Source organism: Genypterus blacodes, unplaced genomic scaffold (genome assembly GCF_046128005.1).
Source record: "Genypterus blacodes isolate CSIRO-AG114 ecotype Tasmania unplaced genomic scaffold, CSIRO-AGI_Gbla_v1 ptg000020l_1, whole genome shotgun sequence".
Lineage (NCBI taxonomy): Eukaryota > Metazoa > Chordata > Actinopteri > Ophidiiformes > Ophidiidae > Genypterus > Genypterus blacodes.
The window spans coordinates 436231-453143 of NW_027466833.1; the positions used below are offsets into that span (position 1 = coordinate 436231).

A 16913-nucleotide genomic window follows, 5' to 3' on the forward strand; every position below is an offset into this window, starting at 1 on the left:
CTGCTCGGTGGTCAGGGCCTGAAAAAGAAGCGAAAGGATCAGAGATGAGAAAGTAGAAGTAGAACGAGAAGAAAGAAGAGGAATTCAGCAGTCAGAAGCTTCCCGTGAGGCTGAAAGGAGCCAAAAACAGATCAACTTCTGCTCTACTTTGGCATTAATTCACCACATTTCAGGCAAAACCAAAGCCAACAAGCGCAGATGAAAGCAGGCAGACATGAACCGAGCGGAGACGTACCGGCGTTCAGTTACCGGGCGGTGAAATTGGAGCAGTGCTGCACACACACACACACTCATGTCATGGGCGTTGGGTAATACGCCTCCTCTCTTTTCTTTATGTTCAAATTTAGCTGCACTGCTTGTTTTTGTGAACAGAGTCGTTTCTGGCTGTAGGTAGCGTTTGGGTTTTTACTCATGCATCAGCAGAACGCCAGGCGCGGCCCCGTCGCTACGCTGGAGCGCGGCGCAGCCCTTATCTGACTAATGGAGTCTCCTGTCTCCTGCTGCCGCTGAACTTCATTACGGGGGAGAAAAACAAGGCTTGATTGATAAGTTGTGAGCCTGTTGCATAAGGGAGTATTTTTGGGTGAATCCTGTTAAACCCTGGAGGCGTTCCTGCTCCTCTGCTCCTCTGCTGCCCCCTCAGGCCTCCACAGCCTCACACACACACACACACACACACACTGCTATTAGATATAATGGAGTTTCTGTTGCATTATTTATATAAAAGTATTACAAAATTATTATTCTAGTATTGCGATTCGGAGGAAAAGGCTGAAAGGTCACTCTGGTATCAGACTGTTTAAATCATTACTCAACTACAAATCATTCAATTCCAAATGAGTCCTTATTTATACATCAAAGCTTAATTACATCACAATCTTTAACAGTTTATAACGTACATAATGCTATACATCATCTTTTATCACACATTTTAATTGTGTAATTTAGATTTTAATGTGATTAATTGAGCGATCCGGCTTTGTCAACAACGATTGCTTTAATGTTTGAAGCAGAACTTTCAGCTCTAATTGGAAAATGCCTCACCTTCCATTAAAGGGAAGAGATAAAGACGAAGAAGCAGCGTGATTATAAACATCAGGGCTCCATTTTCTGTGTGTGTGTGTGTGTGTGTCTGTGCATTCTGAGAGGTGTTGTTGAAAGCTGGGGACACCTATTTCTAACCTCACACCACCTCCCCGGGGGTGCGTTCACAGGCCTGAGTGGGAGGGAATGTTCGTCTGCGTCTCCTCTCTCTCCGGCTCAGTGAAACATTAACCCGCCGCAGCAAATCCTTTCTGTTCAGGATCAGGAATCAAACATCTCCATACGGCCCGCAAATCAAACAACGTCTTTGTGCAAAGCGAGCGAGCTGACGAGCTGAAAAGCCAAACGGTCCCACTGAGCGTCTCAGCGGTGGAGAATCAAAGCAGCAGCCCCGGGCTCACAAACACTGCTTATATCCATATTTATACAGAGATAGCGAAGGTGATAAGACTCCGCCGCTCAGCTCTGCCACTCACTCTGTCAACACTCCCATCACCACAGGAAGCAGGCGCGCAATATGTCAGATGAGAGATGAGACGCAGGGCGAGCCGTCACCGTGTTTAGCAGCGAGGAACAGAGCAACACACTTGTTTCTGTGTCAGGCTGTTTAAGCATGCCTGTGTGTCTGTGTCTGTGTCTGTGTGTGTGTGTGTGTGTGTGTGTGTGTGTGTGTGTGTGCTGATGATTCGCTCTACAGCAGTGATCCAGCTGAGCTCTCCTACTCATTTAAATCAATGGCAGTGTAGCCCGGCTCTTTACAGCGTGGTTTAGGAGTCAAATGGTTCCGTGGAGCGCTGCCAGGTTTCCCGGTTTGGTGGCTTGCCAGCATTGATGCCAGTTAAGAGGCTGTTAGATGAGAAGCAAACTACGCTGATAGTTTAAACCACAGCCTACTGGAAGAATGTACTTATGGAATTAAATACCAAAGTTCCTGTTCACGTCTTGTTGGCTTCATGATTTAAAGCTGTGTGTTTTTCTTGTTTGTTTCTTTTATAGTTAAAGCTTTGAGATCGTCTGGAGTACGCCCAGACAATAAATGGTGAATAAGTTCTACGCATCCGTTTACCATAAATATGAACCACCTTCTGATGGGCACCTAAACGCAGCATTAGACAGACAGACAGACACACACACACACACACACACACACACACACACACACACACACACACACACACACACACACACACACACACACACACACACACACACACACACACACACACACACACACACACACACACACACACACACACACACACACACACACACACACACACACACACACACACACTCCATCCGTGCTGCCAGCTCAGGCCTAAGACAGCCGGCCTATCAGAAACAACGATTCAAACATTACTTGTGACCCCATGGCACCAGGCTGGCCCTGTAACACACACACACACACACACACACACACACAGACACACACACACACACACACACACACACACACTCTCTTGTCTCATGATGTCATCCCTTTACCAGCGTGTGCGCGATGGAGAAGCGAGTAAACGAACGCGATTACCAGGCCTGATCCTTCAACAGACAGGTCAGAGTCCATGGAGGCCTCACGGCGCTGAGGCTGACCAACGCTCACCCAGAGCTCATAATAAACCCAGACCCGACCCGGCCGGACCCCCGGGGCCCCCCCGGCTAAGACAGCAGCTCCCCTCCGCCGCTCAGCCTCAGCCAGCTAGTAAAACAAGCTGTTAAACTTTTATCTCCGTCATAACCGTTGTGATAATAACGCGGCACAGATGCCAGAGTCAAAAGCAGATTTCCCATAGGGGTTTTGAGGGAATATGGGCCGATTGTTTGTGCTGATATGTGAGATAATCTGCATGATGTCATAAACAAAGAATGAGATCGTTTATACAAACTTCAGGCTTGACACAATAACAAGTTCATAAAAGGATGAGACGCACCTGTGTGTGTGTGTGTGTGTGTGTGTGTGTGTGTGTGTGTGTGTGTCATTAGCATTTAAACATGTCCCTCTCTCTCAAAATGCCATTTTTCCTTTGCTGCCAGGAGTTCTCCAGTTATCACAAACAACTTTCTCTCTCTCTTTTTTTTTTATGCAAGGACCTTTTCAAATGTCAGGGGCAATCAAACACAACACGACGGGTCCTCCGGGTGGAGAGAAATACAGCTCTGAGGGCAGAGAAGAAAAGCCGACTTATCATGCATATTCATGCGGTTGGAAGGTTCAATGACTGCTGTCAGGGAGAGTTGTGAGCGGTTTGTGCGGGAAGAGACAGCTGGAAAGGAAACGCTCACTTTTAACTCTTTTCTCCCGCTCACCATGTCCAAATGTCAGCGTCTCAGTCCCACAATGGACCGGAGCCCCCGAGCGCCCACCAGCGACTCCCACAACACACACACAACACCCACACAACACACACTCCAAACTCTGCCCCCTTTGTCTCCGTCAGCGTATTCCGGGGGAAAGTTTTCCGCAAACAAACAAACAAACAAACAAACTGAGCCGTCTCTCCGCCCACTTCATCGTTTCTACAGCATCAGCAGGATGGGTGCTCCTGACACGAGCTCAGACGTCAACCGGACGGGCACGATGGCAGCTTTCGTCCCTGTCTGTCCTCCTCCTCCTACTCCTCGTGCCATACAGGAGAGAGAGGGAGGTTCAAGGGAAAGGAATGCGCCAATGTCACATAGCAAAGGTCCAAGATAGTCTGGGCCCCTTCTCCTCAGGCAGCCACAGTCCGGGTCCAGCTCCACCCCTGGGTTTCCAAATGAAGAATGAAAGAACGAACAAACAAACTAACCCAATTTTCCAAAGTTAGCCACCATTAACTGTGTTGATCCGTTAGTGAGTGTCTAGTTGAGCAGATCCAGGTTTTCCTTCCAGCCCCTGACCTATCTGGTGTTTGGTTGGAGTTCAGATGCTTTCAATGTCTGGAGGCTCTCAGACATCCTAACAGAATCTGTGCAGATTTATACTGACAGACTGCAACACCGTTTCTTTGTTTTCTTTTCTTTTCCTTTCCCACTTCAGTCCAACATTGATGGTGCAGAGATCAAAGTCCGGCCTTGTAAACTCAAAGTTCCCTCAGCAAACAAGAACAAGAGTGGAGATCTGACCGCTTGTTACACTTTCACGTGATGTGGCAGATGTGCATGAGTGACGTCACATTACTGCAAACTGTGCAGGCCTCCCCCTCTTCCTCCCTGCCTCTGCCTCCTCCTCCTCCTCGCGGCTCCAGAGAGGCACAGTCATCCAGGAGGACATTATTAGCTGTCAGCATTAACAGCCAGTGTAGCAGAAACAGCAGCAGCGCCGGTTTGGTAACAATGCTTACAGAGAGCCTCCTTCTCTGCCCCGGCGAGAGGAGCAGGCAGCCAGGACAGCCTGCTGCGTGCAGATGGTGCTTTGTCTCTGAAAAGTTGCTGAAAAAAGTGACACACCAACACACACACACACACACACGCAGAGAAACGCGCACGCAATGAACACACAGCGAGTGCGTGCGTGCGTGCGTGCATAGTTGGAAGACGTTGCCACTATTCATTCCTAATCCTCTGTGGTTTGTTTGAAAGTTAATAGCAGGTGTTTAGAGCGCCGGGTATGCCAAGTGAGGGAGGAGGGAGGACGAGGACGGGAGGGAGAACGGGGAGGACAGAGTATTACATCCATATTAGCTCCTCGTGTCCAGCCTTCCCCCCTTTCATCCGTCCTCGTCCTCCCCCTTTTCCTGACGCCATCCATCTTCCCGGCCTAATGTGTGTACACTCAGTTGAGAGCAATTAGGCCTTCATTGGAGGAAAATGGCCGGTCGTTAAGGAGGAGCGCTGAACGCGGCGGCCTGATGGTTTAAACCAGGTGGGAGGTTATTAGACGCAGACTCCCATTGTTAGAAACACAATCAGGAGTAAACATCCCACGCCACCCAGAGCTTTACTCCAATCAGCTACTAACCAGTTAATAATTTAGGGAGATTCTCATTTATGCAAGCGTACACTCACTCCCCACACACTCCACACACACGCGCTGCACTGTGATTTAAGGAATTTCATTAATTATGTAGAAATTATACAACTTTAATGTGCTGGGAACGAGCAGCTTCACTTCACTGTGCTGCATGTTTCTAAGATGTGGAACTAAACAATAACAGAGATATTTAAATGGAGAAACACACACACACACACACACACAGGCGCACACACACAAACACAAGCGCTTCAGGTTGAAGAGTTTGCGGCGACGTTCCGGCTCCATCCTGCAGTTCTAAGTTTGATTTCCTCAATTAAAAAAAATCTAATGTTTTAAAGTAAAAAACGCCGGCGTATAATTTATTTGTTGTCTTGGCGACCGTGCCAGCTGTACAAGACTGTTAAATGTCTTATTTTTGGACTTTGCCAAACGCTTGTTGGAGGAAACTAGAATGTAACAGCTGAGACAGCGAGGAGGAAGTAAGGGAACGAGACTTCAGGCTGTAGCTTTGAAGCAAACAGAAGAAGAAGAAGAAGGCTTGTTTCCTGCATGTGCACACACACACACACACACACACACACACACACACACACACTTACTCACTCACTCAGCACTGGGCAAACAGGTCTTATCAGTGAAGAGAATCAGACACCTGCTGCTGCTGGGGCACAATCTCAGACACGTTCCCAAAACTATCCGTCACACGATTACAAACACACACGCGCACACACCCACACACGCACGGCCGCACAGACACAACAGAACGTGTCAGAACGAGCTGGAAAAAGCAGTTACATTTTGCTGAGAGCAGAGATTGCGCCATACACGGTGGAGCTGCAGCAGCGGCTCATTGAGCGGCGCTCTCACTCAAACAGGAAGTCCCTCTGAACGTCGCAATTAAGGTTGTCATGGTCGAGGCGTTAAGGAGAGAGGGCAAACAAGTGCAGAGACGTGTTGCTATCCAGGGGTAGAAGGTGTTTGAGCGGTGATTGATGACTGATGTGACTTTGGGAACGTCTGCAGCTGCGTCAGTGCGTCCACATCGGAGACGCAAGGAAGAGCATCCATCCTCTGGGAGGTTGCAGAGCGACGTGAGGCCTTGCAGACGGCGCTGTGTCGTTTCACAGCCATTACCTCCTCTTCCTCAGTCAAACCCCCTCCAGACGGATCCTGTGGGAACTTTTAGAGGCCGTTAGCGGCTAGGCCATTATTGGAATTCTCTGCGGAATTCTCCAGAGCTATCGCGGCGTCGTCCAAATGACTGTGTTAAACGGAGTACGAGGCTGTGAGGGTGTGATTAAGAGGTTGTAAGTGCTTGTCAACGCACCATCGAAGCGTTCCGTCTCTCTGTACTCCGAAACAAAAACTAAACGTGCCGAAGAAATCTCTCAAGACAGACGCACATATGTTGTTTATACAGTGTTTAGACAACACACACACACACACACACACTAGCACTGAACTCTTGAACACACCGCTACCGGCACTCATACTCCCTTAGACATTTCCCAGGGTGCAACACTCTTTCCATTCGCTTGGCCTTATGGGAAATCTGGAGTTCCAAACAAACACATTCCTCACAACACTGCATCGGAGGAAAACATTTCAAAATTAAATACTGCGGCTTTAAGTAGCATGAATGTAGTTAACTACTTTGTGTCAGGAGCTTGAGAGTAGCTTGGCCTCAGCTACATGTCAGAGTAGCTTCGTCAACACTAACACACACAGCAGCACCTGTTTGATGTGTGAATGTGACTCCCCAGACGTGAGCGGCGGGCGCCGCCTTCAGGAGCCGTCCCCTCTGCCTGCACCGCTGCTCTGCCTCGCCTCTATCCAGAGCGCTCACACAGCAGAGACACACAGACGAGTGTGTGTTTCCACTGTGGCTCAGCCGTGTACAACAAGCGCACAATCATGTTCATAATCACACTACACTGACTCCAGCAGTCACCAGGGAGAGGCAGGAGAGGCAGTAGAGAGAGTTCTGATCTCCAATACAAACACACACACACACACACACACACATCATGGTGATAGCTGCCATCAAGCGCAGGCACGATGTCATAAATATTAAAGAAGCGGTTTTGCATTTCCTTGGCATTCTCCTCCCGGGCGATGAATCAAAGCCCTGATAGGAGCTGCCATGTACATTGTGATGCTGCCTGTGATGCCCAGCTTTCATATCTGAACACACACAGGACGAGGAGACGCCACAGGAAGTTCAACCATCAACCATCAACCCTCAACCCCCCACAGGTAGAGGAGGAGGAGGGAGGAGGAGGGAGGTGTGACTGAGATCTGCCTGCTGATTGAGAGGAGGGGAGGTGAGGAAACATAAACTCTCTCTCACACACACACACACACACACACACAGTGACTGGATTGTCCACAGCAGGACCTTGTGATGGTACGTTCAGACTCTGGATCAACGCAAAGGGCCTCAGCCAGCGTGTCATCAACAAAGGCCTTCTTCTTCTTCTTCTTCTTCTTCTGAGGGCTCCTGTTTCCCCCAAGCCTGTTGTCACAATGCCCGGGGGTGGGGGGAGGTGGGGGGGAAGCAGATGTCCCTTGCCAAGCAGCACATCTGCATACAGCCTCAGTCCCCACCCCTTCACTGGCCAGACAATAGGTCCCTCCTCCTCTTCCTCCTCCACTTGAAGCTTTTTCTTCTTCCACTTGGAGTCTCCAAATGCAGTGAGAAAAAAAAAAAAAGGGGGGGGGAGTGGAGATGTGTGTGCGTGTGTGTGTGTGTTTATCAGATCTAATCCTGGTCTGCATGTCACAGGTGTTCATGCTGGCCTCTGATTGGCTCCTTAATTAAGCGCTCATTAATTAATTAGCGGGCTGCGGGGGATCAAAGGTGGATTTGTTTGGATACACACAGGGCAAGTTAAAACTGCTGCGGGACACACACACGTACACACATGCACGCACGCACACACACTTTATCTAAACTTTTGATTTCCTCATTATCTTAAACTGCTATTTGTAAAAGCTGAGCCTTAATTGGAGGATTAGTCGTTAATCAATAGCGGCGTAATTGCGGTTTACAGGCTGAACTTAACGCCGCCTGTTTGTTCCTTTATCGTGTCTTCCCACAATCCTCCTCCTCCTCCTCTTCCTCCCCGCTGATGGCGCAGGGACACATGGACAGCGATCCAAAACTAACCTCACACACACACACTCTTACACACACACCGACATATTTGACTCAATCTTTGCAGAAGAATCACTGGTTCGTACCTCGATGAGACGTTCACGGTCGCTCCGGAGGCTCCACGCTCTGCATCGCAGGCTACACGCCGAGAATTCGCTTCTTATCTCGGGCTGAGATGATGATCCACCTCTGGGTGACACACAAAAAAACTTAATCCTGGGACAAGCTCCGAGAGCCGGAGCCCGGAGCCGGAGCCCGGGGTGGGTCGTGACGGGGGGAAGTCGCCTCGGCTGTGGCTTCGCCTGCTCGCTCGTCCCGCTGTTTACTTCCACGCTTCATAAACACTCCTGTTCTTTTCCTCCTCCAAGAATTGAGAGGTGTGTGTGTCAGTTCAGTTCCCCTTTTTTCTCTCTCGCTCTTTTGAGTGAGGCGGAGCCACTTCACACACATACACACGCACACGTACACACACACACACATTAGAGGAAGACACACTCGTTGGTTATGGGACATTTGGAATTTTCCATAAATGTATGTTATTATTACATAATGCGATAAGTCACCTGACAACTTGTTTTCATTTATTATCTGTTAATGTAATTAGCGTAATTATTATTGTGTACAAGGCTGGATTGATAAATTCTGAGCCCCACTAATAAGGAAGCGAGGTAGTAGTGTCATATTTCATTTACTATAATTCAATCCTCAGTGCTGCTTTCAAAGTTCTATGTTATACTACGTAAACGTACTCTTGTATCAATATAAAAAGTATTATGTGTGTTGATTGATAAGTTATGAGCCTTACAATAAGGGAATTAACCAGAGGTGTAATTTAGACAAAATATCACAATCACTATAATGTTGTTATTCCCCTTCAGCTGTATTGATCTGAGTTATGATTCTATAATTCACAAGTTCCAGAGTTACCGTGGGCGCTGACAAACTAGGCTTTGAACCGTAGAATGGTCCTCCTCAGACTTGTCTCCTCCTGTCAAACAAAGAGAGGAGCCATTACGCCTCATATCACTTTATGGGGGATCTTTGCACAGCTAAGAATAGGACGCTCCTCCAGGAGAACTGGCAGAAATGTGTCGTGTTGGATGAAGATTGTGTTGAAAATCTGCAACAGCCGTTGGATCTTTCTATACTGGGCTCAGGTCTTATCAATCAGATTAGATAGATAGCTAGATAGCTAGATAGATAGATAGATAGATAGATAGATAGATAGATAGATAGATAGATAGATAAATAGATAGGTAGATAGATAGACGGTTACATATCTTCTTTGTGTCTTGCTGAAGTCTCGACCATTTCCTGTGTGTGGTCCCGGGCCTGACGCCTCTTGGCCCGGTTCAGAGAGCATCTTTCCCCGTGGTCATTTTGTCTGCACCACAATACAACTACTGGGCACAAACCCAAACACTCCAAAGACCGACACAAACCAACTGTGGACACCAACGGAAGCATATGTTTGTGATGGATGACAGGAGGGACAGATTTGGGCACAGGAAGCCGTGTGGGTCCCCGCTGTGAGGTTGTGTCTCTAAGTCAACAATTGTTTCAGATGGAGGCGAGCGTTTTCCCTTTTCCCCAAATCAATAATAAGACTCCAGCAGCAAAAGAGCCATTAAAAGATGCAGCAGAGTAATATGCATGGATCTAATGATGAACGACCCAATTAATGTTGTAATACATTATGCAATGATGTAAAGGGACATGTAAGATGAAGTACATAATGTTGGTATCCTAAGTCCATTAATTACACATGGTGCAATCATCTGTCATTCTCCTTTTGTTCTTATTTAATTAGAAGAGTTGTTTTTCCAAATCTGCTCCATTCTTCCAGATTTAATCCTGCAAAAGGCTGCGTCAGCTAATTATAAGCTTATTAGCTTCTGTCTATTTACTGTAGGTCAGACAGTAAAGCAAACAAAGTAGTACACGCAGAAAAAGGCTCTATATTCCTCTCCTGCACTTTAAGAGTGGAGTCAGACGGAGCGTAAAGAGCGGTCGTGTAATGTGAGTTACGTGAGGCTCTTTTATTATCCCTCTATCCATCCGTCTGCACAAGAAGCTGTCTGTAAATCAGCATTCAACACATAACGGTTTTATGTCATGAGTTCCTTTTGTTTATGCACTACTTGTTAGAGGACGCCAGTCAACACACACACACTCTCACACGCACACACACACACACCTCTAATCTGTTCACTATATATTTGAGGGGATCAGTAGTGTGTGACTGCATATTTCTGCAGAGACATTATTTCTTCCCTCAGTTCCTCCTGGCAGAGATCTGAGTGTTTGACCTTTTTAAAATGCAAAGCGATTCTTCTGCTCTGGAGAGTGAACGGCAGGCTCATGATTGCGCTACTAAATTTGAGGGACTTAATGCAGTAACTCACAGAGAGGGAAAGCTGTTCTGCGCCCACTGAAGTCTTGACTCCGTTACGGGGATACAATAACACCTCCAAGGGTTATGTTAATCTTTGAAGACAGGTTATTCTTATGCTGCTCCACTCTTTGCCTCGTTTGAATGAATATTTCACCGCAACCTTGAGTCAGTCCCTCTCTCGTTTATTGCAGCATGTGCTCTTTTACTTTCTCCTGCACGGCCGACGCACAATGCATTCCCTTCCCGGCACGTAACAAACCAAACAAACAGCCGACACTTCCAATATCCGGTACAGTCAATCCAGTGTTTGTATATTTACGGATCGTCCAGGTGACTTCAACTTCCCGTCTTTGGATTCCATTGGACTCCATTAAGACCCTCGATGATTAGCAGCAGTTAAAGAGTGGAGATCACATTAAATTGAAAATATAACTTATGACACAGCGCATATGGGATATTGTAATGAGCAGCACTTGGGAGTGTAATTTACATTCTATAATAATGTCTGATGGCATGGCATTGTATCTCCTCCTCTGGCGCGCACACACACACACACACACACACAGGCAGCAGCTGAATATATTTTAACATTACCTTTGAGATGGCACAATATTACTCGAACAATGCCACACAATAACACTCTCCCTGCCCTCACATCTAATTATGTTCCGGCGCATTAATACCTCTGACACATATTCAAGGCGCCTTCTTAAAGACACTTGAATACCTTCCTTGCCTCATATTTATTCCCTCCAACAGAATGCAAATCAGGCAGATATGCCCGTTTGACTGCAGAATGAGTGTGAAAACACCTAATTAGGCTTGTTTTGAGATCTCTAGATGGGTTTTTTTTCGCCCCGCAGTGAGGAATAAAATCCCACTCGTGTTTAAGTGAGGTGTTTTCAAGGCTGACTACACAAACCCGCAAACGTGTAATTGAGTTATCGGCGAGGAGCAGGTGAGCCGGTTTAAAATGAGCGCAGGCACAAATTTAATAGATTTGTTGGAGCACATTATGCAGCCACACAGTGAAACAAAGACGGAGTGTTTGAGACTGCTGGCAAAGAAAGTAGCAACTCAGTGGAATGGAATTGGATTAAGCTAAATTGTCTTTGGTGGCATTTTGTGTCAGATGCACTTGTCTCTTTCTGTTAGAAGACCCCCGTCCAGACTGACTAATCTCACTTGTCGCCCCACATTTCGTCTTGGTTCCTGAAACATCCGACCCTTTTCCATCAAACCTGAAAGTGTATCGAAAGAGAGGGAGAGAGAGCGAGAGAGAGAGGGGATGAGCGATATGTGGCCTCTTGCTGGATTTAACCATCTTAGATTAAAATGGTGAAATGCTGAGGTTATGGAGGAGCTTCGTCTCCAAACGAAGAGGTGGAGCATCTCAACCAGTGATGAAATACAGAGCAACACACTGCACACATGTGTCAAGCCAAACTGAGCCACACTTCAACAAAGAAAGTCTGTTTGATTCAGACCAAAGGATAACCTGTCAGCTCGGGTTTTCTCAGGCTTCCATTGCGGGTTTGTTCCCTAAAATCTGTCTAGAACAACCAAATGAGGAAACGATGATGAGGTGATTGAATCGTTTGACATTTGGTTGAGCATGTTGCGGACATAAACACAACATAGCTCCTCAAAACAAACCCTATCTGATAAATTCCTCTATCTTGGTGTAAAGTCTCTTCTTGTGTTCCCTGAGATGCTCTTCCAGACTGCAGCTTGCAGGTCTTTGTATACAACAAGCCTAATGTAATTATACTCGCCACCTACACACAAATTAGCATGCAAACCGTGTCGGAGGTCTGATAACTACACGGAGGAATGTGATTTAGAGCGAGGAGAAGTCTGAACTTTGTCTGCAGCGTTTTAACAGGTTGCAACACCGCAGCTGCACAATGGGACGCAGGCGTGGACGAGCCTGCGGGTAACGAGCGCCAAATGACTCCGGCGCCACGCAGTGCGAAGACACAAACGCACACACGGACAGTTTTGCAGCGGATGTGAAGCCCCCGCGCTCTTATCTGCGGCGAACAAACGCCTGGAGTGATGGCAATGTTCTCAGGATGTTATCTTGTCCACAGTTCTGTACTGTCGGAACGAGATAGCCGAGCACCTTTTATCGCCGCCTTCAGCCTCTGGAGGGCCCCTGAACATAACTGAGGGACCAGTGTGTGTGGCTGCTAGGGGACACCGAACCTGCTGGCTGCCTGAAGAAAGACGCTGCCAAGGAACTGGAAGTGCTGCATGTCGAAGGCGGCGCCAGAGAGGAAGGAGTGTCACCGTGAACCCATCAATGTCAACACGGGCGCCGTGCAAGTCGTTTTCGGTGGCGAGCTGCACAGACTTTGTTGTGTTTGGACAGACGTTAGTGACAAACATAATCTGAGCATTCATGCTGTTTTAAGAAAGTGAAAATAGAGAGAGAGAATTAATGAAATTGGGGCAGCGAGACATTAATTATAATTGGCAGAAGAATAAACAGAAAAAAATAATGGCGATATGTGATTTAACCACAGCATCTCCATGGCAACTCTCTTTTCAAAGTCACATCTCCAATGAAACGAAGGAAATGCAAAAAAAAACAAAAAAAGTACAACATTGTGATTTCAAAAAAAAGATGCCAAAAACTGACACCAAATAAAAGCGCCGGGTTTTGTTTAACAAATGTATTCACTGTGCACACAGCAGAATATGTCAAAGCAGCACAGCAGCCTGAGTAAAAAGGAAAACACACTCACACACACACACACGCATGCGCACACACACACACACACACAATGCACCATAGCAACACCAATCTTCCTTCTGTTGCTGTTAGTTTGGCTGTCTGGCAAATCCACTTCTTGTTTTCAAAGCGTGTTTTTCTCTCTTTTTTCCTCTAACAGGTGCAAAACCTCTCAACTCAGCACATCAAAGAGACGCCTGCACCTGCAAATAAATCACAGCCAATGGGACGCATCCAGACTGGGGCTGCACCACACCAAAGAGGAAGGATTCAAAGTGTCTGCTTTAATATTCATGAAAGTGACAAGCTTTGGTTTGGCGGTTGAATACTTTTTTTTTTTTTTTTTTTCGCCAAAATGTGTCTTTTGTCCCTGGGAGGTTTGATATCGACCTCCACGTGATGTAAGACATATCCACACACACACACACACACACAGCGTTAGAAGTGCCAATCGTGATAGGCAGTCATATTTCACTCCCCCTCCCCTCCCCCACCCCATGTGAATTATTAAAAGCCTGTTCTGAGAGCTAATGCGAGCTTCTAATTATGATGTGATGGTGGGTTGGGTGCAGAGGAGTTGATCAAGTTGTGACAAGTCCTGAGAAGAAAGTCTGCAAACTGCACCCACAGACACCGAGGTGGCAGACAACCGGTCCAGACCAGACGCTGCCAAGTCTCACAGAGCAAAGCACAGATGTTTTTGGTTAATAACCATTCTCTCCCTCCGGACTCTCTGCGGCCCCCACGCACTCTTTAAAGCGACAGGAGTTGATATTGTTACATTTGCTCGGGTCACTGTGGCGTTTGTCTTTCATGCCTGTCTGTGGGCCGGTGATCTGGAACAGTTAGTGACAGATTTCATTGGATCTTTACATGTGGGTTGGGCCGGATCCAGGGAAGAACCCACTGTACTTTGGTCCTGATAAGCCAGATCATGGTGCTGTAATGAGAAATAACACATTTTTGCTCTGTAATCTTTGAGCTGTAAGGCAAAGAAGCCAAATTCCTAGGGTCTATTCGCATCCTCCATATAGTTTTTGCACCAAACTACATGCTCAGGCTTTTTGAATTCTTTTTTTGTGTCCCTTTATAAGAGTTGTGAGTCAGTAGTCACGCCCAAACATGTCCGAACATTGTCCTGTGTGTGACCTGTTTACTTCCATCACTGAGAGACAGAGGACTACTCAGCCTTGGCGTAGGTATGTGCTCTTTCCTGCGCTTTTCCTCCATCTGTGCACTTCACACTTTCAGAAATATGATCAAAGCTAATCTAAGAGCATGGTTGAGTCTGAGTTTGTGGAAACAGTGAGTAATAAGTCGAATGAGGATGGATGTTTGTCATCCTGTGTGAAACCAGTCTGTGAGCTCCACTTCACCTTAATAAACTCTTATGAGCTCAATGCTACCAGTGCTTTATCTAATTAATGCAGATGAAACAAAGATTGTGAGAAGAACTCATCTCCCTGGAGGGCCCTCAAAGAAAGACGCTGCCCCCAAAATACTCTGGAGAAATGTTCCTGTGCTGAAGAGGCTGGTTGGGGACACTCACACCGCCAGAGTGCTTTTCTCTGCGCGGCGTTCTCCTTCATTCACTCCCACGCTCCTTTCTTGTATGGCTGGCACATATAGCCACCCGTTCCCTCCCAGGGGGCGAAGCAAACCCATACACCATGAGTCAAATCAAGCTTCATTTATATCACATGTTCTCAGTCCTCCCATGTTGATGCGTGTTCAAGAACAATAGCTCAAAGTTTTCTCATTATTTCCCAGCATATTGTGGTGGATGTGGGGGTTTAGATGCTTACAGCTGTTCGTACATTTCATCTCATCTCAGTTCATTGTATCTCCAGGCCAATTCATACTCATGCAGAGTTGCTGCCATCTGCTGACAAAGCCCTGAACTATCATCATGGCGTAACTTCATATTACCTTATTAGCCATTAACTATCATTCTGGATCAAAAGCCAATAGATATCAAGCTGTTTGTAACATATCCACTACTTTACTCCTCCTACTCCTTACATTACTCCTACTGCTTTACTGTTATAATATAATAATAATCCCAAGGACTTTTATTGTCATGATACCAGGAAATGAACCCAGGACCTTCCCAGTTCTAGCGCACGTCTCTCAGAATCCAAGGTTAAATCTGACAATGCAGAGGGACGTTCCTAACTTCAGGTCTTCATTTAAGAGCCAGACCGTATACAGACTACTTAGCCATGTCATCTAAAGCCTCTGCCTTGAGCCTACGATCCCGGGCTTTGCGGCACGCTAAGCAGTTGGAGACCGCCAGCACTTCCAGGGACACGTCTGTGGCGCCTGAGTTGTCCCGTCCAAACCACATGAACTCCTCCCCTGCCTGGGCCGCAGCCGCAGCCGCCTCTGCAGACTTCTGTTGGTGGTTGCGGGTAAATCGTCTAGCGATCGCCGGAGCCGCGTCCTTCTGCTTGTCTAGGTATTCACTCTGGTAGACCGTGTGGTTCTCCATGGTGTCCTGGGTGTGGTTATTATCTTCATCGTGGCACAGGCAGAAGTGGGAGTTATGTTGTCTCTGGTCAACGAGGCCTTTCTTGCGTCCAACACCCTAGAAAGAGAAACACAAAGACAGAACGCAGTCAGAGATGGAAGTTTCTCTTTGAGGTTCAATGTGCTGGTACCATACTCACATGCTCAAAGACCATGACGTTGTCTTTTAAGGCATCCTTGTTGTCATGGTCGGATAGCGGATACTCTCTGGATTTCTGTAAGGTAAATCCATAAATAATCACATTGTGGCAGGGATGTGCACCGTCTTAATGTTAAAGCTCAACACAGCAGATTGCATTAAAGTTAAGAGTGTTTCTTTCTTGCAGTGCGCGGAGAGAAACCTCCACTAAAAAACCGTAAAGGTCAACACCACAACTTTACTGTGAAAATGAAAGAAGCGTGAAAAGCTAATAGACTGCTGAGCGTAAAAGTTAGCCGAGGACACACCTGCTGAGATTTCCATTTAGGATAGCGCTCACAGTTCAAAGCCTGGGGCAGCGCTGAATTAATCTGAGTCTGCATAATGCCCGTGCTGGTATGAGTCTCACGGTTCACTCTGCTACTTTCTGGCAAACCTGCATGAGCAAACTGGAAAGAAAAGAAAAGAGAAGTTAATTACACAGCCGAGTTTAAATGTTAAAGACTAGGCAGCCGTATAAAAGGACCTTTCCTTACCCACAACCCATCGGTGCTCCTTGATGAGTATTGCCTGCCACCTTTCACCATTGTGGCTGTGTAAGAGCCAAACATGAGCAAGGTTGTATAAGTGTTGTTACAGCGTTTGTTTGGATGACATCAAGTTGTGACTTTGATACAAGGATGACATCACTATTGTTCATCGAAGTAGCTTTAGAGTCTGACACTGTGGTGAGCAACGCAGGAAGCAACAGTTTTTTGAACGTACATTTGAATTTTGAAAAGGAAAATGACTTCTTTTTGTCTCGTCAGACTTACCTAAGACGTGAGACGTCTATCTCGAAGAGGAAGGAAGACGAAGAGGTGGCTTGTGATTTTGATGTGGAGTCCACAGAGAATTCACATGCATCCCCCACCCCAAACACACACACACACACTGGCGAACAGCAAACACTAGTGACTA

The 16913-nt window shown here is 46.8% G+C and overlaps 2 protein-coding genes across 3 annotated transcripts in view; both read right to left on the minus strand.

The window, feature by feature from the left end:
• ctbp2a (C-terminal binding protein 2a) overlaps positions 1 to 8561 on the minus strand; it is a 53677-nt gene extending 45116 nt beyond the window's left edge. For both annotated transcript variants that reach the window (XM_076141752.1, XM_076141751.1), the window contains exon 1: positions 8240 to 8561. The gene's annotated coding sequence lies outside the window, so the exon portion shown is untranslated. The remainder of the gene's footprint in view (positions 1 to 8239) is intronic.
• Positions 8562 to 15497: 6936 nt separating this feature from the next.
• Positions 15498 to 16540, minus strand: tex36 (testis expressed 36). Its single transcript, XM_076141712.1, has 4 exons — positions 16490 to 16540; positions 16262 to 16402; positions 15955 to 16029; positions 15498 to 15872 (listed from the first exon to the last, which is right to left on the minus strand). The coding sequence occupies exons 1-4, from the start codon at positions 16538 to 16540 to the stop codon at positions 15498 to 15500; spliced, it is 642 nt and encodes a 213-aa protein (XP_075997827.1).
• Between the last annotated feature and the right edge of the window lie 373 nt (positions 16541 to 16913).

Excerpts from the sequence above, each read along its gene's own strand:
- tex36 (XM_076141712.1), bottom strand. The coding sequence starts at position 16,540 with ATGGTGAAAGGTGGCAGGCAATACTCATCAAGGAGCACCGATGGGTTG. Across the intron at positions 16,030-16,261 it reads CTAAATGGAAATCTCAGCAG|AAATCCAGAGAGTATCCGCT; the intron begins GTGTGTCCTCGG and ends TTTACCTTACAG. Across the intron at positions 15,873-15,954 it reads ACGTCATGGTCTTTGAGCAT|GGTGTTGGACGCAAGAAAGG; the intron begins GTGAGTATGGTA and ends TTCTCTTTCTAG.